Source organism: Prunus avium, chromosome 6 (genome assembly GCF_965620075.1).
Source record: "Prunus avium chromosome 6, drPruAviu1.hap1.1, whole genome shotgun sequence".
Taxonomy (NCBI): domain Eukaryota; kingdom Viridiplantae; phylum Streptophyta; class Magnoliopsida; order Rosales; family Rosaceae; genus Prunus; species Prunus avium.
This window is the reverse complement of record NC_142289.1, coordinates 30,802,745-30,823,299: the sequence shown is the minus strand read 5'-3', so window position 1 is coordinate 30,823,299 and position 20,555 is coordinate 30,802,745. Positions and strand designations below refer to the sequence as shown.

The following is a 20,555-nucleotide window of genomic DNA, read 5'->3' as shown; positions in this document are numbered from 1 at the left end:
TGAAGCTTAAGTCTCGGGTTGTATTAATCTGGCTATGAAAAAACTTCTAGGCCCGTTTGCACTTGGGCGATTTTGGCAGCATACAAGAATTCAAAGCAGAGCCCGTCTTCTTTGGTAACCCTTTCGCACCCATTTACTCAGTTATTAGGAAATGAACTTCATCATGCAAGGGGGATAATTAACTTTTCTTTTCTTTTTCTTTGGTCAAAGGGGATAATTAACTTGTATCATTCTGAATTCTGATCTCCTTTTATTATATCCATTTAATTTATCCCATCTATCATTTCGCTTTGCCATCCTTCCTACTTTGATGATGCAATATTGATAAATGTTGATGCTCTTTTTGGGAGAGGGTCAACTTAGGTAAAGACTTGGGTCTTCAGCAGTTTAGGTGGCTAGGACCTTCAGTATCTAGATACCCTGCAAAAGACAAAGTGGAAGAAACAGTCGTTAAGCTTCGGACACCGGTGTGGTGCCGGCCGAAGGCTCTCCGATGCTTAAGTCAGCTGTAAGTGGTAATTTTGACAGAGTAACAGTAAGAGTGAGAATTTAGTCCCCCCCTTTACCAGGGTATTGTTCCCTACTTATAAGGAAGTGAAAATGAGAGGTTTGTGTAGATTTCCGATGTGGGACTATGTCCAAGCGCTGTGGTGGCGACACGTGTCCTTGAGATTAGGTTCAGCAATTGGGACCTTCAGCAGTCGGGAGCCTTGGCAGGTGTCTGGCATCTTGGAAGAGTGTCTTCCTTCGGCAGGGGAGAAGGCAAGTCTGCCTTGGTGCTAGTTGTTTTAAGGCTGGACATGCTCGGTTAATTATGGTGTAAACAGTAGTCCCCCAAGTTCGCGGTCAAGAAGTAGCTTCTGGGTTGGGAACTTGTAAGTTTTTTGCATAATTATGACCGAGCATTCCTAGGTTAGTATGAGTCGTAGGGCATTCCCTAGTCCCCCAAGTTGGCAACCCAGAAGTTGCGTCAAGCTTCAAAAGTATGGCCTAGATGTTTTGGCTTATTTTTTTTTTTTTTGTGGCTAGGTCAGCCAACAATCACCCCTCAAATTGCTTCTGCATGCTACCTACCGTTCGGCAGGCTTTTTTTTTTTTTTTTTTTTTTTTTTTGGAAGTTCAAACTGTGTAGGAGATTTGGGAGGGAAAATGAAAAAGGTGCTAGGGTACTCTCATGGCCCAAGGCTGGTACCTTTTGAGGATCTATAAATAAGAGTTTGGACTGGAAAAGGACTCACACTTGAGCTTTGAGGAAAAGGAAGTGAGGAGGAGAAAAGGTGGTTTACTCCGTGGTGGTTTAAACAAGGTTAGTTCCTTTTTTTTTTTTTTTTTTTTTTTTTTTTTTGGAGCCAAGTGACCCTTTCCTTCCAAATTGATTCTGCATGTCACCTACCGTTCGGTAGGTTCAATATTTTTTTTTTTTTTTTTTTTTGGTGGTTTGGCTGGAGCCAAGGAGCCAAGTCCTCCTCAAGTTGATTCTGCATGACACCTTCGGCAGGTTCAAAAACTCTTTTTTTTTTTTTTTTTTTTTTTTGAGGGTTAGGTCAGCCAAGTGCTAGGCAAGTGAGCACTTCCAAATTGGTTCTGCATGTCACCTACCGTTCGGCAGGTTCAAATTTTTTTTTTTTTTTTTGTTTTTTGTTTTTTTTTTGGTGGTTTGGCTGGAGCCAAGGAGCCAAGTCCTCCTCAAGTTGATTCTGCATGACACCTTCGGCAGGTTCAAAAACTCTTTTTTTTTTTTGAGGGTTAGGTCAGTCAAGTGCTAGGCAAGTGAGCACTTCCAAATTGGTTCTGCATGTCACCTACCGTTCGGTAGGTTCAATATTTTTTTTTTTTTTTTTTTTTTTTTTTTTTGTGATGGCTGGGTCAGCCAAGTGCTCCCTCACTTCCCAAATTGCTTCTGCACGTTGCCTACCGTTCGGCAGGTGCAAAATTTTTTTTTTTTTTTTTTTTTTTGAGGGCTAGGTCAGCCAAGTGCTAGGCAAGTGACCACTTCCAAATTGGTTCTGCATGTCACCTACCGTTCGGCAGGTTCAATTTTTATTATTATTATTATTTTTTTTTTTATTTTTTTATTTTTATTTTTGTTTTTTGTGATGGCTGGGTCAGCCAAGTGCTCCCTCACTTCCCAAATTGCTTCTGCACGTTGCCTACCGTTCGGCAGGTGCAAATTGTTTTTTTTTTTTTGTTTTTTTTTTTTTGTTGATGAATTCGAATTTGAATTTCAAAATGTGTAGGTACAAGAGATTTGGGAGGGAAGATGAAAGGGTGCTAGGGTTTTTCCGTGACCCAAGGCGTTGGTACCGTTGAGGATCTATAAATAGGAGCTTGGAGTGGAGAATGTCTCATACTTGAGGAAAATTTTGAGAAAGTGGGGAGGAGAAAAGGTGATTTCCGGCTAGAGACTTGGTGGTAGAGCATTGATCAGAAAGATTTCCGACTGGCTTTCCGTGGTGGTGCAAACAAGGTTAGACCTCCTTTGCCTTGAACTTTCAAATTGAATCGTCCTTTTTGTACGAACATGTTGAAGACTAGGATAAACACCTTGAGTATGAGTATGAACTTGATGAATCATCCTGAACATTGACATGAACTTGTTGAATGTATGCTTCGATCATTTTTGCATGTGCATTAGTTCCTTTTATTGTTTCTGCGAATTTTAGATGTCTGAGAGTTCTGATAGAGAAAGTCATGACCCCTTTGCCTTTGGCGGGGAAGATACCGAAAGTGAGAGTTCCCAGTCAGAGCCAAGCCTTTATGTTTGTTCAGAACGTGAGAGCTCCCAGACAGGGTGTTGTAGACGGCGCTATAGAGAGTAGGATGGTAGTATATGAGGGTGATAGGGTTGAGCCATCCGTTAGCTCTGGGTTGTCTTCATATAATAGGATGCAGAGAAATTACGAGGAGTTAGAGGCCGTATTTGACCGGGCCTTAGCCTGTGCTCATACAACCGAGGTGGGCTCGAGTAATCAGGCATCTCCATCTGGGTCTGTAGGCGTAGCTTTGGCTTCAGCGTCAGAGGGAGTGGATATACGGGTTGGTGTCCCATTGGCGAAGCGGAATTTTCTTACCGAAGTGAAGTTGGCCGAGCTTCGGGCGGATTATTGTGTTCCACCCTACGTAGGCTTGAGATTACCCAGTGCAGCTGATGTGGTTAGATATCCTTCAGATGGCTCGGTGTTGGTTTTTACAGGTATGTACCAGCATGGTTTCAGACTGCCGTTTCATCCTTGGGTCCAGATGATGTTGGCTAAGCTGGGGTATGCGCCGGGTCAATATAATCCTAACTTTTGGATTCTTCTTCACGGGTTTTACATTGCCTGGTGGTTGGTTGGGTTGGATGAGCCAACCTTTGAGCAGTTCATGTATTTATACTCAATTTCGAAGCAACAGGGAAGTTTTGGCTGGGTACAAGCTAATTGTCGAAAGGCGAAGGAGAGGGGTTATTTTATCAGTCATATGCCTACTACTCAGAAGACCTGGAGGAACAAGTGGTGTTTGGCTTATGGTGGCTGGGAGTGTCCGCCAGGGAAGGTCATTGCCAAACATATTCCTACCCACTTCCAGTCTATAGGTTCTTGGCCCCATCCCTTAAGACTGAGTGTTGTTTTGTTGTGTTTCTCTTGATTCTCCATTGTTGCTTGTGCAAGTGTAAATGGCTGAGTAGTGTGTAACATTTGCTGCAGGTTCGGTGAAGTGGGGGTCTATCTCCAAGGAGCAAGAAGACGAGGTTGAGAAGGTGAGGTCGCTGTTGTCAGAGACCGAGCGTGAGTGCCGAAACTTGGTCACCCAGAAGAATTTGCTTGAGTCCGGACTTCTGCAAGGAAGTAAGTATCTAGGTTACTTTGGTTGTTTGTCTTCTGATTCCTTTTTATAGGTACTTAGGTCATCTTAGTTTTTGATGTGCAGTGGCAGGTATTGTAAAGGGCAGTACGAAGGTTGTGGATATTGATGAGGCCGAGATGCAGAAGCGGCTGAGAGAGTCTCGGGCCAAGACAGCGGAGAAGGGGGGGAGCCAGCCGGCGACTGGGAAGCGGTCCAGGGGTGATGATGAGGGGCTAATTGCCGACGTGCTGGGGAGGAGGAAGGCATTGGAGGAAGCTCACCGGAGTGTGATGGGGACGGAGCCTAGGATGCCTTCTTATAACCTGCAGGCGCCACCGAAGTTGCCCTTCGGTATTGATGATGTGTTTGCTGAAGGGGTGGAGAAGGTGGACTTTTTCAAGATGCGTCGGCAGAAGAAAGAGGCGAACCTAGCCATGCATCGTCAGGAGATACCTCTGGTGAACGTCTTCCTGGAGGGCGTGAAGAGTGACCCTGAGGCTTTGGCCAAGACGCAAGCTTCTAACTTTGCAGATCGGGCCCAGAAGACGATTCTCACGTCTGCTTATGTGAGTGAGCTGTTTATGAATTTGTGCTTATCTTTCTAGTTTTTTTTTTTTTTGACTAATGATGCTTTGTGTTGTAGGCCTTTGGCGAGATGTATGTTAACATGGCTAAGGCAGATAAGGAGATTCAGAGGTTGAAAAAGCGTGATGAGCTGGCCAAGAGCAAGATGGCGGAGGCACAGGAGGCTATCCGAGAAAGGAATACCCTGCTGTTGCAGAAGGCGGAGTTGGCCAAAGAGGTGGAAGAGCTGAAGCGGTCGAAGGCTGAAGAGGTAGCTGCTGCCCGAGCCGAAGCGGCCGAGGAGTTCTGGTCGTCTGAGGAGCTGAGGAGCTACATCATGGACCGGTTGGTGGATGAGCAGCTTCGCTGGGAGAAGAGATTGGCGAGGTTCAACCCTTCGGTTGAGATCAAATTTGATACCAGTGGCCAGTCTCCAACATCTAGTCCTACTGCTGATGACACTACCGCTGTGCCGGAGTCGGAGCTAGGCCCTGCGGATGCCGCTTCTGCCTAGACTTGAAGGCGTCGTCTTCCTTTCGTTTGTATTTGCTATGTATGAACAATTTGCCTTGCTTGGGGCACGTGTATGTTGATTTGCTATGATATTACTTGTTGTCTTTTGATATCGGTTGTACTTAGCAAAAATGGTAATCATGTGATTGGTAAGAATTAGCCAAGGTCAGGCATTATATTAGATAAATATCGTAAGGCAAAAGGTACAAGAGATAAATATCAGTAAAACATGTTGTCCTAGGGTCGAGGTGTGTTTACTTATAGTAGTACTTGAGGTGGTCAGCATTCCAAGGATGAGGCAAGGTCTTGCCCTTGGGATCGCGAAGCTGATAAGTGCCGGGTCGGCAAATTTTTGTAATCTCATAAGGGCCTTCCCATGTGGGGCCCAGGGTACCTTCAGTAGGGTTCTTGGTAGCCAAGGAAACCTTGCGTATGACCCAATCCCCTGCCTTGAATGCACGGGGTTTGACCCGGGAGTCGTAGTACTTGGCGATGCGCTGTTTGTATGCGACGTTGCGCATGTTGGATTGGTCACGAAGCTCATCAATGAAGTCGAGGTTTAGTGCTAACTGCTCGTCATTGGTTTCGGCATCATAAGTGGAGGTTCGGTATGTGGGCTGGCCAATTTCCACTGGGGCCACGGCTTCGGTACCAAAGGACAGAGAGAAAGGTGTTTCTCCTGTGGAGGTACGGAAGGTGGTGCGGTAGGACCAGAGGACCTCTGGGAGTAACTCTGGCCAGGACCCTTTGGCTTTGTCAAGCTTGGTCTTCAGGGTTTTCTTGATGATTTTGTTCACAGCTTCGACCTGGCCATTGGACTGAGGATGGGCTGGGGAAGCGAAGCAAAGACGTATCTTGAGGTTGGAACAAAATTGCTTGAACTTTGCGTTGTCAAATTGCCGGCCATTGTCTGTGACGATGGTGTGGGGGATGCCGAAGCGACATACGATGTTCTGCCAAACGAACGTTTCGATGCGAGCTGCAGTTATGGTAGCTAAGGCTTCAGCTTCAACCCACTTGGTGAAGTAATCTATGGCAACAACTGCGTGCTTGACCTGGCCCTTGCCCTCAGGCATAGGTCCAATGAGGTCAAGTCCCCATTGGGCAAATGGCCAGGGACTGACCATGGGGGTTAATGGCTCAGCTGCGAGTTGTGGTATGTTGGCAAATCGCTGGCATTTGTCGCACTTCTGGGTGAAGGCCTGGGCATCAGTGTGAACTGAAGGCCAGAAGTATCCTTGCCGAATGGCCTTGTGTGCTAGTGAACGAGCGCCTGAATGATTGCCGCAGATGCCCTCATGGATCTCCCGAAGGACGTAGTTGCCTTCCTCTGGGGTAAGACATCGAAGGTAAGGAAGACTGAAACCACGCTTATATAGAGAGCCATTGATGATCAGGTATCGAGCAGAGCGATAACGAACACGTCGTGCTTCAGCAGGATCAGTAGGTAGTGTCTGGTTTTGCAAGAATTGAAGGATGGGGTCCATCCAAGTAGGGCTGTGATCAATGGTACAGATGAGTGGGGTTTGTGTGCTAGGGCGGTCCAGGAACTCGATGTGAATGTTTCGGCCGCTGCCCTGGTCTAAGGCCGAGGCTAGCCTAGCCAAAGCATCAGCATGGCTGTTCTCCGATCGTGGTACCTGGCTGATGAGATAAGCGTCAAAAGTAGTCAACATGTGGCGACTATGTTGAAGGTATGCAGTCATAGAGATGTCTTTGGCAGTGAAGTCCTGGTTGACTTGGTGAACAACGAGCTTGGAGTCACTGAATATTTGGATTTGTTTAGCGCCCATCTCCTTGGCTAGCCGAAGGCCAGCTAGGAGTGCTTCATACTCGGCCGCGTTGTTGGAAGCGTGGAATTGAAAGCGGAGGGCATACTCAAGGACAACCTTATCTGGGGAGATGAGAACAAGGCCAGCTCCACAACCATGGGCATTGGAGGAGCCATCCACGTACAATGTCCACGAGGGCTGAGTAAGGTCGAGGGTGCCATGGCTGGCGACGTGAACCAGATTCGATGGAGGAGTGGGCCCTGCAGGTATGACCTGGGGGGTGACCAATGCCCGGGGTTCTGTGAGCTCAGAGATGAAGTCGGCGACCGCCTGACCCTTGGTAGCTGGGCGAGGCTTGTAGTGGATATCGAATTCGCCAAGCTCGATGGCCCACTTGACTAGCCTACCGGAAGTCTCTGGTTTCTGCAGTACTTGTCTGAGTGGTTGGTTGGTTAGGACATGAATGGTATGTGCCTGGAAATAAGGTCTCAGGCGTCTGGCGGATACTACTAAGGAAAACGCCAGCTTCTCGATGTCTGGGTACCGAACCTCAGCATCCTATAATGCCTTGCTAACGTAATGCACTGGATGCTCAGTACCTTCATGTGGTCTGATGAGTACAGAGCTAACCGCTGTAGCTGAGATGGATAGGTAAATCGTGAGGATGTCTCCGGGTTCAGGGGTTGATAACAAAGGGGCCCGACTCATGTATTCCTTGAGCTCGTTGAAAGCTTTGTCACACTCTGGGGTCCAGGTGATGTGACGCTTAGTGCCCTTAAGAGCTTTGAAGAAGGGGGCGCATCGATCAGTAGCCTTGGAGATAAACCTGGTGAGTGCTGCGACGCGCCCGGTAAGGCTCTGGATGTCTTTGACTGTCGTCGGTACCTTCATGTCCAAGATAGCTTGGATCTTCTCTAGATTGGCCTCAATGCCCCGCTGGCTGATCATGAAGCCAAGGAATTTGCCCGAAGCCACGCCAAAGGCGCATTTGGTGGGATTGAGTCTCATCCTATATTGCTTCAGGATGGCAAACATGGCAGATAGGTTAGGGATATGCTGATCAGCGGTACGGCTCTTGACTAGCATATCATCGACATAGACCTCCATGGTGTTGCCGATCAATGGGGCGAAGAGGCTGTTCACTAGGCGCTGATAAGTGGCACCAGCGTTCTTGAGGCCGAATGGCATTACCTTATAACAATAGAGGCCGCGATCTGTAATGAAGGAGGTGTGGGCCTGGTCGTCAGGGTGCATGAAGATTTGGTTGTACCCGGAGTAGGCGTCCATGAAGCTAAGAAGGGCATGGCCTGCTGTGGCGTCCACGAGTTGGTCAATCCTAGGTAGAGGGAAGCTATCCTTCGGACATGCCCGATTGAGGTTGGTGTAGTCTACACACATGCGCCAGCCTTTCTTTGGCTTCCTAACCATGACCACGTTAGCTAGCCAAGTGGGGTAGTCTACTTCTTTGATAAAGCCGATGCTGCTCAACTTGTCCACCTCCGCCTTCATGGCCTCGTATCTCTCTGGGTCGTAGGCCCGACGCTTCTGCCGAACGGGTCGGACTGCGGGATTAATGCTCAGCCGATGGGATATAACGTCTGGTGATATGCCAGGCATGTCATTGTAAGACCAGGCGAAGACCTCAGAGTTGAGGCGGAGGAAGGCGACAAGGTCAGAGCGAAGCTCTGGTGAGAGGGAGGTGCCGATTCGAACTTGCCGGTCTGGGATGTTGTCATGGAGAGTAACCAGCTCAAGGTCTTCCACAGGTTCGGCCAGCTGGGTGACAGATTCCTCCCTGGGGTCTTCAGGTCGTTCAGTGCCAGCTCGAGGAGGGGCTGGGGCCTTGGTTACTGCTAGGGCCTCACCCCTATGTTGGTGGTTGGTGGACTTCACTGCTGAGGCATAGCAGCTTCGGGCGCCAAGTTGGTCGCCGCGCACCATGCCTGTGCCATGGGGGGTGGGGAACTTTAGTAGTAACATATGAGTGGAGACGAATACCTTCATTTTTGCTAAGGCTGGGCGTCCAAGGATGACGTTGTATGCCGTGGGGCAGTCGACGATGAGGAAGGGAGTGGTGATCGTTGCTCGCTGGGGTGCTGAACCAATGGAGATAGGGAGGTGGATGCTCCCAATAGGCTGGACAACATCGCCAGAGAAGCTCACCAGAGGTGTGATGCTACGGTCCAGCAAGTGAGTAGGGACTTGGAGTTCATTGAAAGCTTCAGCAAACATCACACTGACCGAGCTGCCAGTGTCCACCAGGATACGCCCAACATCGAAGTTAGAGATGTCCACCCGGATGATGAGTGGGTCGTCATGAGGGAAAATGACACCACGCTCCTCTTCCTCGCTAAAGGTAATGGGGGCCCAGCCTAATTTATGGGTCTTCGGCAAGCGTCCCTGCTCGGTGCTGAAGACCTGGTGCGCATAGGTGGAGCGGACATAATGTTTGATGGAGTTATTGGAGGTTCCAGCCAATGTAGGGCCACCACTAATGGTAGAGATCATGTTGATCTGTCGTTGGTGTGGGTTAGGTGGGGCTGGGTGGTTGTGCACGTACTTGTCTAGCTTCCCTTCCCGGATGAGGCCTTCAATGATGTTGCGTAATGTGATACAAGATTCGGTATCATGGCCAGTGAACTGGTGGAATCGGCAGAAGACGCCTGTGTTCGGCATAGGCTTGTTGGGCAGTCTCCGAGGGGGAGGTTTGGGTATAATGGGGGCTTCCTGGACCAGAACATTCTCATAAGTAGTGTTCAACGTGGTGAATACCTCGAACCTGGGCTTCGGCTCAAAAGGGAGTGGGGCACGACCACTTGGCCTGGGAGGGTGGCCTCCGCGGGGCTGATGGCGGTTGTCGTGTCTGCTACGCTTCTCATTGTTGAAGGTATGCTGGTGGCTGTCTTTCCTCTTAGGGTACTGGGTACCCTGGTGGTCAGGAACGGGAGCTGAATGGTGAGGTTTGGCCGGGGTGGGTGCTGAAGCAGATGGGGAATTACCGAAGGTGCTCCTCGACTGGTTGGCTGGGCCACGTTTGGTGTTAAAGTACTCGGCCTTGGCGTGAATAGCTGCTTGCTTCATCAGCTCCGCATATGTGTTCCATGGGTTGCTGTGGACTAGGTAGCGGAAGTTGGATTCTCTAAGGCCACTTTTGAAAGCGCCGAATGCAGCTCGATCGTCGGTGTCTGGGCAACGAGAGTACTCGTGGCTGAAGCGGGCAGCATACTCCCGAAGGGGTTCGTCCTCACCCTGCCGAAGCATGTACAGATCGTCAGCGGAGTAGAGGCGATCGGTCTGGATCATGAAATGGTCCAGGAAGGTCTGCTTCAGACTGTCGAAGGAGTTGATAGTGCGGGGGTTCAGCCGGTAAAACCAATTCAGAGCTGCGCCACTGAGGGTGGAAGGGAAAAGGAGACACATGCCCTCATCACTAAGGCCCTTGCATCCGAGGGCGGACTGGAAGGAATGGATATGGGTAAGGGGGTCCTCTGTGCCTGCGTAAGAGGCAATACGGAGTGGCTGAATGTCCTTCTCTTGATGATAATTGAGGATGCGTTCGGTAAAGGGCCCAGGGCGAGGTTTAGCCCAGAGAGGCTGGTGGCTGCGGTGTTGCTCACTCTCCAGGCGCCGGACCTTCTCAAAGAGAAGGCGCATGGCTGGGTCAGCATGCGGAAGAGCATTGGGTGCCGAAGACCTGAAGTGTTGGGTGGGTTGGGGAGGGTAATCCTCCCATTGTTCGAAGTCTTCGGAATGGTAGGTCTCCCAGTCTTCGGGGTTGCGAGGTTCCCAGTCGTCCGAGTCCCCCACTCCTTCTTGGGTAAGCACGCGGGTTGGCTTTGGTAGGGGACCGAGGTGCGTCACCCTTGGGTCACTGAGGTCGACATTGATGGGGATAGGCTTCTTCCGCTTCTCTGAGATACGGTCCCGGCAATCTTTGTAGATTTTGGTTGGGCTATGGGGCCGATCTCTTGGTGGGGAGATGTGGAGGGGTCGCGACTTGGTCATCTCCGGATGAAGATGGCCTTTGCCTTTGTCAGGCCTCGACTGGATGGGGGCGCTATGACGGGAGATGGCATGTTGGTTCGGCAGGGTGTGCTCGACATCCTGGGTGAGGTCTTGCTGGATAAATCGATGGCGAGTGTTCTCCACATTGCGCTTTAGGGCTCGGCAATCGTGCTCCAGCTCAACATTCTTAGTGCGAAGATGTTCGTAGTTTTCTGACATCTTGACTACACTAGCGCGGAGGCGTTCCACCTCTGCCTGGAGATCCCCCTCTGCCGAAGGTTTCTTTCGGGAGGAATCCCCACGGGGTGTGGGGCGCTGGGTAGCATGGCTAGCCTCGCTCACCATAGTGGAGTGTGGGGTGTGGAAGAGGCGACGGGGCCTGATAGGGGAAGGAGCCAGCTGGGCTGGTAGAGGGAGTTGGGATTCAGAAGTCGGTTCCCACAGACGGCGCCAAACTGTTGATGCTCTTTTTGGGAGAGGGTCAACTTAGGTAAAGACTTGGTCTTCAGCAGTTTAGGTGGCTAGGACCTTCAGTATCTAGATACCCTGCAAAAGACAAAGTGGAAGAAACAGTCGTTAAGCTTCGGACACCGGTGTGGTGCCGGCCGAAGGCTCTCCGATGCTTAAGTCAGCTGTAAGTGGTAATTTTGACAGAGTAACAGTAAGAGTGAGAATTTAGTCCCCCCCTTTACCAGGGTATTGTTCCCTACTTATAAGGAAGTGAAAATGAGAGGTTTGTGTAGATTTCCGATGTGGGACTATGTCCAAGCGCTGTGGTGGCGACACGTGTCCTTGAGATTAGGTTCAGCAATTGGGACCTTCAGCAGTCGGGAGCCTTGGCAGGTGTCTGGCATCTTGGAAGAGTGTCTTGCTTCGGCAGGGGAGAAGGCAAGTCTGCCTTGGTGCTAGTTGTTTTAAGGCTGGACATGCTCGGTTAATTATGGTGTAAACAATAAACATAAATTCTAGGTATCTTTCTTACGGGCATGACACATTGAGAATACCTCTTTTTTATTCTTTTATTTTTTTTTTCAATTTTGATCTCATATATTGACAGAATTGATTACATTTGGGTATAATATTGTCTTTTAGAGTTTTGATTTTAAGTCTAAACTTAAAACCTAAAATCGAAGCGGTTAACCAATTCGAGACTAGAAACCTTAAGTCTAACCTCTCAATGATGATTATACTAAGAAGACATGGACGTTTTGTCTTTCAGGAATGTGCATTTCTATTTGGACATATCATATTATTATGTTTATTTGTACTTGGTCCATTATTTTTCAATTTTCAATAACTCAAGCCAAAATTAAGTTTAAACTCGTTTTAAAACAAGGTGATCCAAGCTAATAATAAGCTCAAGCTCGATACAAAAACAAGCTGACTGAGCTTGAAAAAATCATTCAAGCAGAGTTTGAGCACAGCTCTACGAGCTTCACTCAACCTTGAGTTGACCTAAGCTTGAACTCGAATAACATTATCTGAGCCGAACTTGAGCAAACATACAAAACACAGGGACCATTTTGATATATAACCCATGATTATATGCATGGAGGAACTATAGCTAGGAAGGGGCCTACAAGTTGAGAGATTAGGGGTTACTAGTTACTACATTGTATTGAGGGACACCGACGATCAAGGGCGGTGCTATGCACAGGGCAAGCTGGGTGCCTGCCTGTGAGAGCCTGTAATATATATATATATATATATATATATATAATAATTATTCATACTACATATTAATTATTTATTAATATGAATTTTTTTTATTTAAATATTTATTAGGAAGATTTATATAATCTTAAGCCTAGCATGAGATTATCCCTTTAGTTGAAAGATGACACCATTATTGTTATCCATGTGTAGAGAACTTAGAATTGGTTTTAATCAAATCATCATTGCCATGCCACCTTGCATGCTAGTAACAAGTGGTGTTGTGATATCATTGGCCAAAGGTAGATGACTCACATTATTCCCTCATCTTTCTATCTTTTGGTGGTGGTGTTATGATATCATTAGCCAAAGGGGATGAGTCACATTATTCCTTTACATTTCTATCTTATCTTTTTGGTGATTTAAAATATTGTATATATAAATATTATTTGGGTGCATGCATATCCTCTCCTATAAGTATCATGCTTCCTTACTTCAATCATGCATATCTTATCATACAGATCTGTTAAGGTAGATTTCTACCATGAAGTAGTGTGTGAGAGAGAGAGAGAGAGAGAGAGAGAGAGAAGGAAGAAAAAGAAACAAGATGAAGAGTGTGTGTTTGTCTTGCAATATTTCATACTCATCATGGTGAGTGGGTTATGTAATATGTTCTAGGGTTAATTACTATAGACGTACGTGAACTATGGCCCCAGTGTTGCATTCCTAAAAGGACACAAATTAATGTGCAAACAACCAATTAAAAATACCCGCAAGTGCACGAATCTATCGAAGTATAGATTATGTAAGTACGGGGTCGATCCCACGAAGAACTTGTCGGCTTCCTATAAGTTCTAATTTGAGTACGTAAAGAACACTTATTTAACACACCACAAATGCACAAATGAAAAATGGAAACTAGAAATGAGTAAAGAAGGGTAAAAGAAATGAAACAACACAAGAAAACTAAAGAAAAACACAAACAGCACTTTCTATCACCATTTTATCACCACTTTAACACCTGTGAACAGTGTATAGCGACCGGTCGTGAGGTAAAAGCGACCGGTCGTTTTTGGGCAGAGTCGAAACTCAAATTTTGACGTGAAAAGCGACCGGTCGTCAGGTAAAAGCGACCGGTCGTTTTTGCACAGAGTCGATTTCTCTATTTTTCAGTTTCGACCTCTGTCCAGTGTTTTGCCTATAACTTTCCAACCGTACGTCCAAAATTCACGTTCTTTATACGGTTGGATTCAGCACAGAAAACAATTACAGAAACAAATAAAATTCAGTAACAAAGACCCATAACGTGTCAAACACGCAACTCACAAACACATTGGGGGGGGGGGGGTTTGATTTGTTTGAAGTGACCTATTTCTATTGCATGAAAGGAAAATGGACTTTGAAATTGAATGAGAATGGCAGAGATGAAAAATCAAAATGTAGAATTAAAATGTAACAAACACTAGGGTTTCGGAATCCACCCTAAACAATTCTACCAATGTTCATGGATACTCAAGTGATGAACTCTAAACATGTTGTTGAAGATGTTCGCAATCAAGACCAGTACGAGTGGCTCAAGACGCATTGATTCTCTCTAATGTACGTAAAGTGCAGTACGAGTGCTACAATACTTGTGCCTTCCCTATAATCGAATCTAGGTGTGCTTAGTACTTTGATTCAATTACAAGAAAAACCCATTAAGTTCAAAGAGAATATGAACATCACAAGAACCCTAATAGCATGGTGTTTACATTAGGTATTCAAGAAACCAATTCACATGGATGGTTCTTACTCCATCCATTTATTGCTTAGGAAAACATGAAGATACACATAATCCCAACAATCTCAAGAAGCATGCTTTCAAAGATGGCCAACCAAGGAAAAACACACATCAAGGATAGATTAATTTGGTGAATTGGAATTCATCAACAATATCTAGAAATTCTTACACTCAAGTATCAAAACAATAAGGTAATCATGTTTAGGGCTTCAACCTAAGCCCTAGCTATGGAGTTTAGTTGCTCATACTTATTCCAAATACAAACTCAAAATAAAATTAGAAAGAGTTTACAGATTTTGAGAAAATGATGAAAGCTTCAAGGTCATCAATGGTGGAAGCTTTCTTCTCCACTTTGCTTGGCTGCACCTTGGCTTTTTCCTAGCTCCCAGCTCTCCAAAATCTGCTCTCAATGTGTAGAATAATGGATGAATCAAATCCCCCACGTTCTATATTGTAGAATGAAGGAATTGTCATCAGCTTTGCAGATTGCACATTCATCTTCCTTTAGCCCATGATTTCCAGCTCACTTTTAATATATAAAACTCCACCTTTTGTTAAAGCTTCAAACTTTGTCCCCTTGCCATGATGAAGCTTTGTCATTGAAAATATGCTCTTTGCCTCTGAAAATATCTCTTAACCAAGGTAATTTCTTGTCACCAAGTGTTATGGTAACAAGAAGAATCAAGATAACAATATGGAAGTAAAAGCTGGAGCACTTCGGATTTCCAGAGCTGTGGTAACATGCTGGATTGGTTGGATATACAATACTTATCCAATGAAGCTCAAATTTGGATATGTTGTAGTTAACATCCATTGGAACAAGTTTCATGAAGATCTTCACCTCATCCGAGTACCAGAGCATGTTGATCCAAGGCCAAGAAGTTGACCTACGAAAATGAACAAAATCAGAATTTATAACCAATAATGCACTTTTAGCTCATTTTCATTCTAACCAAGGTAAAATCTAAGAAAACACAAAAAGGAAGTAAAAAGCTATAAAATGTCAAGAACTAACTCAAAATAATAGGTGAATAACATGAAAAATCATGTGTAAAAATGAACCGAACACCCAGTTGCAATTGGGTCCGTGAACTAATTTTTGTGGCAAAGACATCCTTTAATTAGACAATTAGTTGCAATTAGGTCATGCCGTCCAACTCTGTCAATTTGTCCGTCAAAATGAGGGGTAAAAACGTCATTTCGACTATGAAGAAAAAAACAGAAAAAAGAAAAAGAAAAAAAAGTCCATCTCTCTTTCTTTCGCTCTATCTCTCCCTCTCTCTCACAACCCATTCCCCCCTCATTATCCCACCCCCCTCAAGTGTGGGCTTCTGAGCTTGATCAAGATTTCATCGTCTTCTACGGAGCGGAAGGATGAATTGTTGTTGCCCGGGTTTAGGGTTTCAATTTCGGAGGAGGAAGACGAAGGGGAAGAGTAGCAACTCGGCTGCGTCGAGAAGGGCAGAGGCAGAGTCACCTCGGTAGCGGCGTGATTGAAATTCACTTTAGGGGTTTCGTTGACGCCTTGGATCAACAACTCGTTCTCCAAAATTACGAGCTTATGGGGCTGGGTTTGGTTCTGGGACGCCATGAACGCATGGACGAGCAGATCGCAGAGCTGAAATCGAGGGGCTTGGGAGGGTCTATGGAGGACTTGTGGTACCAGTTGAGAATGACGGATTTGAGAGCGAGGTTGGAAATTACAGAGGAGAAATCGGGTGGGGGAAGAGTCCACGAGAGTGGGTGTGAAGTTGAGGGCTTTGCAGACTTGGATGCAGGCACCCTCGAAGGTGTGGCCTGAGGAGACGATGACTGGGTCGGCCATTAGAGAACTAGAGACAGGGCAAATGAACTCTTTTGGAGCTTGGGCCTTTGCAGTTTTTGATGGAATGGCCGATGAGGACCTGTGGAAAAGCTTCCATTTGCGCCTGGGGCTGGGACTGCTTATCTCTGTCACTCTGTCGGGGGTTTGGAAAGCCCATTCGTTTTCTTTGGCTTTGTGGATCATCAACTTCATGATAGCCTCCTGAAACTCCATGCGCGAATTGTTTGTTTGAATCTCTGAAACAAGTAAGTGAAGCCCTTCTTCTTCAGCTTTGCATATGAACGAAAGACACAGAGCATGTGAAAACTCCAATATACCCCTCACAACAAGAGCACGTGCCATTCACATGGTCAAACTCGACGGATTCTGTTACGGCATGACCCAATTGCAACGGATTGTCTAATTAAAGGACGTCTTTGCCACAAAAAGTAGTTCGCGGACCCAATTGCAACTGGGGCCATAGTTCACAGACGTCTACAGTAATTAACCCTATGTTCTAAAAGTTCTTATTTTGTGATAAATGTGAAAATCATGGGTTTATTCTATTTACAAACCTCTCTCTACTTTCAAGTCAAGTGTGTCTAATTTGTGCAATATTTCACACAATATATATTATTTGGAGTTTTTGTGAAGTATGTATTATTCATGGAACATGAGAACTTCAGTGACGGGGTATCCGAATGATAAATGTACTAGACGGGGACATAGGGCAATGAGGCCAATAAGGGTCACGTACTGGGTACAATTTGTGAAGGATAACCAAGATATGAAATAATGATGGGATATGACTTGGATTGTGTATCTTTTTATTATATTTTTCTAGAGTGTGTAAAATGACATTGCTTGACTGACATATTACACAATCTACTCATTGAGCAATGGTTTGCTCATCTCTCACCTACTTTGTTTTTCAGATCAATTAGTGGGCCAAACAAAGTCGAATCCAGAGAAGTTGGATTAGTTTAGAATGATAAAATTTTATTTATATCTTGTACCCTTGTAAGATTATTATAATTTTTTTTTTAATAAATATAATGGTAATGTATTTTAACCAATTTTTTAGTCTTATTTATTTCTTTCTTTCAATTCACGCACCCTGATTCGGGAATATTCTTTATTCTCGGATCGGGTCGTAACACTGCCCAGCCCAAAATTTTCCCTAAAATAAAAAACTTACATGTGTTATAAGCGCATTCCAAAATTTTCCCTAAACCCTAAACCCTAAACCCTAAAAACAAATACTACTCATATGTTGCCCATCTATAGGTAGTCCATGTTTCAGGATGATTTCCAGTCACTCCGTGTTAGAACGGCATTTTAATAAGATTGAAGAGTAGTAACACTTTCTTCTATTCTTCTATGGTTCTATGGCTAAACAATATAGCACTTACTTTGGAAAAAACATGGAAAACTTATGGTGATGTTATTATGAGTACCTTTTCAAGGTGAGGATAGCTTCCAAAATTTTAATTTGAACAATAATTTTGTCTTTTGTAATATGAATTTTCCGGTCTGTCCATTAAGTTTCTCTTCTCATATTAACAATGATTAATATTTTATGACTCATCAATTAGCCAAATTTGCTTTCTTTTGGATGATTTGTGTTTTCTGTATTCTATTGATGAATAAAGTCTTTGGTCTTTGGTCACTTTTTCGTGTCGTTATATGTACTTTTTGGTGGCTAGGGTGTCTTTTAATAAAAAAATGTGATTTCTGGGTTTGAAGCACCAAAAAGCCATATTAGCAATAGCAATCCCTCTCCCAAGATACAATATCTTTACAGATCCACTATACTCTTCATACTCTTTGGAAAAATTGCCTCTAAGCTACTCAACAATGGTGAAAATTCTCCTGGAATTATGGAAAACATGCACAAAAATGTGTATCGGGGTCGAGAGCCTGTCAGTGAAAGCCACTCCTTCCATGAACACTTGGTTGGCAAGAAGAAAAACATGCGGGGAAGCAGTGCTGATGCCTTCTTTGTTACCCTCCACAATGCCCTTAAGTATATAAGCTATGGAGAGCAAAAGGCCTATAATGGCACCGACGAGAACATAGAGGCGCAGTATCTTGTTTTGGGGGGTTAAAGAATGTGGGGTTTTAGGAGAATTGATGGTTGTGCGGAAAGCAACTTTGGAGATGAAGTGGATGTAGATCAAACGAGGCACAATATCGTCCATTGGCACCGCATAACGCAATCTTCCAATAAGAATATCCTGATTTCTACTTATGAGTCACCAAAACTGAGCACATGATAGATTCGAAACAAAGTTTGGAGATGAGGGTTTTGGGGGTTAAGCCTAGAAATCAGATTTTGTTAGAACCCTAGCCCTCAAAGTTGACCCCAATTTGGAACTGAGGAGACTCAACGTGGCTGTTTCTCTTAGAATGGAAAGACTTGACGAAATTGCCCCTCCACGTGAGGGGCACATGTTTAAAAATTAAAAATTATAATTTGTCCTTGAATTGCTTAAATTGAAAACTACGTGGACAAAATTGATCAAATTAAAACAACATGGACCAAAGCGGTAAAAGTGGCAAACTATGGTAACCAAAAATGACTTTTTGCCAAAAAACAGAAAAAGGAAAACTAGATACCTCTGGACTAATCGATGGACAAACTATAGGACTCAGCGATGGAAATATATTTTTTTTTCTGTAAGACTGAGAGAACTAGGTCATGAAGGTTTGACTCTAAAGGTTGTGTAGTGAGCACTTTAATGTTCGGTGTATTGTTCATCAATTTTCTAAGAGCAATTTATATTTTATCACTACAAATTCCCATTTGCTTTCGTACATCAGAGGGATCTACATCATAAAAAACTGGTAGAATGGTGTATTTTTTAATGCACTCAACAATCATTGAAACCTCATCTAAGCACCAGGTGGAAGAAGCATAGTTTGGTGAGAGGATAACGATCGCAAACCATGATTCTTCGACTGCTCTCAGTAGAGTTGGTGAAATAGTTGTACCTCTTTCAAGTTCATTGTCGTCCCTTAAAGTTGTAATTGACCGAAACCACAACCTGTCATATAGATGAGCCGTAAAACCCCTGCGAGTGTCTATCTATGCCCCTAAAACTCAAGAACACTTGGTATTTGCATTGAGAAGCTGAAGGAGCAGAAGTGGAGGCTCTTTGGCTGCTGAAAGCCATTCGGCAGTGGTTGTAAGTAATCTGCTAGAAACACAAAAGATGCAAGAACTTTTGGTACAATATTAGAGAGAAAAAAAACATAAAACTGCATACTATTTCAGATGCTGAAATTGTTAGAGAAATCAAATACTAGCAGTTATGGAAGAGAATATCAGAAAACTAAAAGAATATCCCACTTCTATTCTTTCATGTATTGCGAGCACTATATAACAGAGCATATGAGCTCACACACGCACACTGTACGTACCGTTGGAGGAGAGAGAGAGATAGACACAATTCTAAATTCAATCTCAACCGTCCATTACATTCTTGGGGATTAGGACACTTGTCCAATGTTAAGCCCTATGAGACTTAACCAACACATTACATTTTAACACACAAGCTCAGCCTATAATCTTCTCTAATCAGTTCATCAATTTACACTCTAACATAAATAACCTGTAAGATTGCTATACAAATCTGTCAATCAATACAAACAAGATCATAAATGGCACGAAAATGAAACTGGAACAAGGAATGGAAATTGCAGAGAGAGAGAGAGAGAGAGAGAGAGAGAGATGTTGTGAATTAATGACTAACTCACTGCCCTTTTAAGATCTTGTTGTTGATGGACTTTAGACAAAGAACTCAATGATGGATGAGTCTTACACACACACACAGAAATTAACCAAGCACAAATGACACAAGTGTTTATAGAGGTTCAGCAAATTGCCTACATCCTCTTTGGTGATCTCCTTGAGAAATTTCACTAATGAAGATAGGTTACAACTTTGGTTTACAAAGGAAACCCCCTTAGAACACTACCCTCACAATCTGTTTCTATCTCACCCTTGCTCAACACCTTGATACACTTAGAGAACTCTCTTACTCTCACACTTGGCTTTTCTGAAACTCTCACATAAAAAAGAAACTCCAACTTCTGCTCCAGCCACTTCCTAATTATCCAACTTGTTTTCTCCTCTTGTGTTATCTTACTTCACCCCATTTCCTACACAAGCCAATAGACAAGAGATAAGATATCAGCTTGTCCTCCACGTTCTTCCCTTTAGTCACCACTTAGACTAAATGTCAGATCAAGTAGGTAAATAGAATCCAACTCAGCCACCTCCCACTTACACCAGAAAATGGAGAGTGATATCTTTGAAATAAGATAACCAACTAGCCATGAGTGCTCTCCCAACTTATCCAGCATGTAGTCAACATTCAATTAACTCAGAAGTGACCCACAAAGCTTCTGAAATCATGTGGAAAGCGATAGCCATTGAAAACACAGTTGAAAACACGTAAGGAAACGTCACAGCACGACTGGAGCGACCGGTCGTCAGGAATGGGCGACCGGTCGCCAGAAGTTTTCCCTCCAGACTTTGAATCTGCTTCTAAGCGACCGGTCGCAAAAGTCAAGCGACCGGTCGCTCGTGTTCCTGCGACCGGTCGCAAAGAACTAGCGACCGGTCGCTCCTTGG

At 44.8% G+C, this 20,555-nt stretch overlaps 3 protein-coding genes across 3 annotated transcripts; 1 reads left to right on the top strand and 2 right to left on the bottom strand.

Moving 5' to 3' along the window:
* Positions 1 to 3,443: 3,443 nt before the first annotated feature.
* Positions 3,444 to 5,014, top strand: LOC148294031 (uncharacterized). Its single transcript, XM_088254377.1, has 4 exons — positions 3,444 to 3,574; positions 3,687 to 3,827; positions 3,910 to 4,391; positions 4,469 to 5,014. Exons 1-4 carry the CDS (start codon positions 3,460 to 3,462, stop codon positions 4,901 to 4,903), a joined length of 1,173 nt encoding a protein of 390 aa, XP_088110503.1. The 5' UTR covers positions 3,444 to 3,459; the 3' UTR covers positions 4,904 to 5,014.
* Positions 5,015 to 5,156: 142 nt separating this feature from the next.
* LOC148294030 (uncharacterized) lies at positions 5,157 to 11,024 on the bottom strand. The gene is made up of 2 exons (XM_088254697.1): positions 7,305 to 11,024; positions 5,157 to 7,232 (listed from the first exon to the last, which is right to left on the bottom strand). Exons 1-2 carry the CDS (start codon positions 11,022 to 11,024, stop codon positions 5,157 to 5,159), a joined length of 5,796 nt encoding a protein of 1,931 aa, XP_088110823.1.
* A 4,391-nt stretch (positions 11,025 to 15,415) lies between these two features.
* LOC148294029 (U-box domain-containing protein 40-like) lies at positions 15,416 to 16,279 on the bottom strand. Its single transcript, XM_088254696.1, has one exon. The coding sequence runs from the start codon at positions 16,277 to 16,279 to the stop codon at positions 15,416 to 15,418; it is 864 nt and encodes a 287-aa protein (XP_088110822.1).
* Positions 16,280 to 20,555: the final 4,276 nt, after the last annotated feature.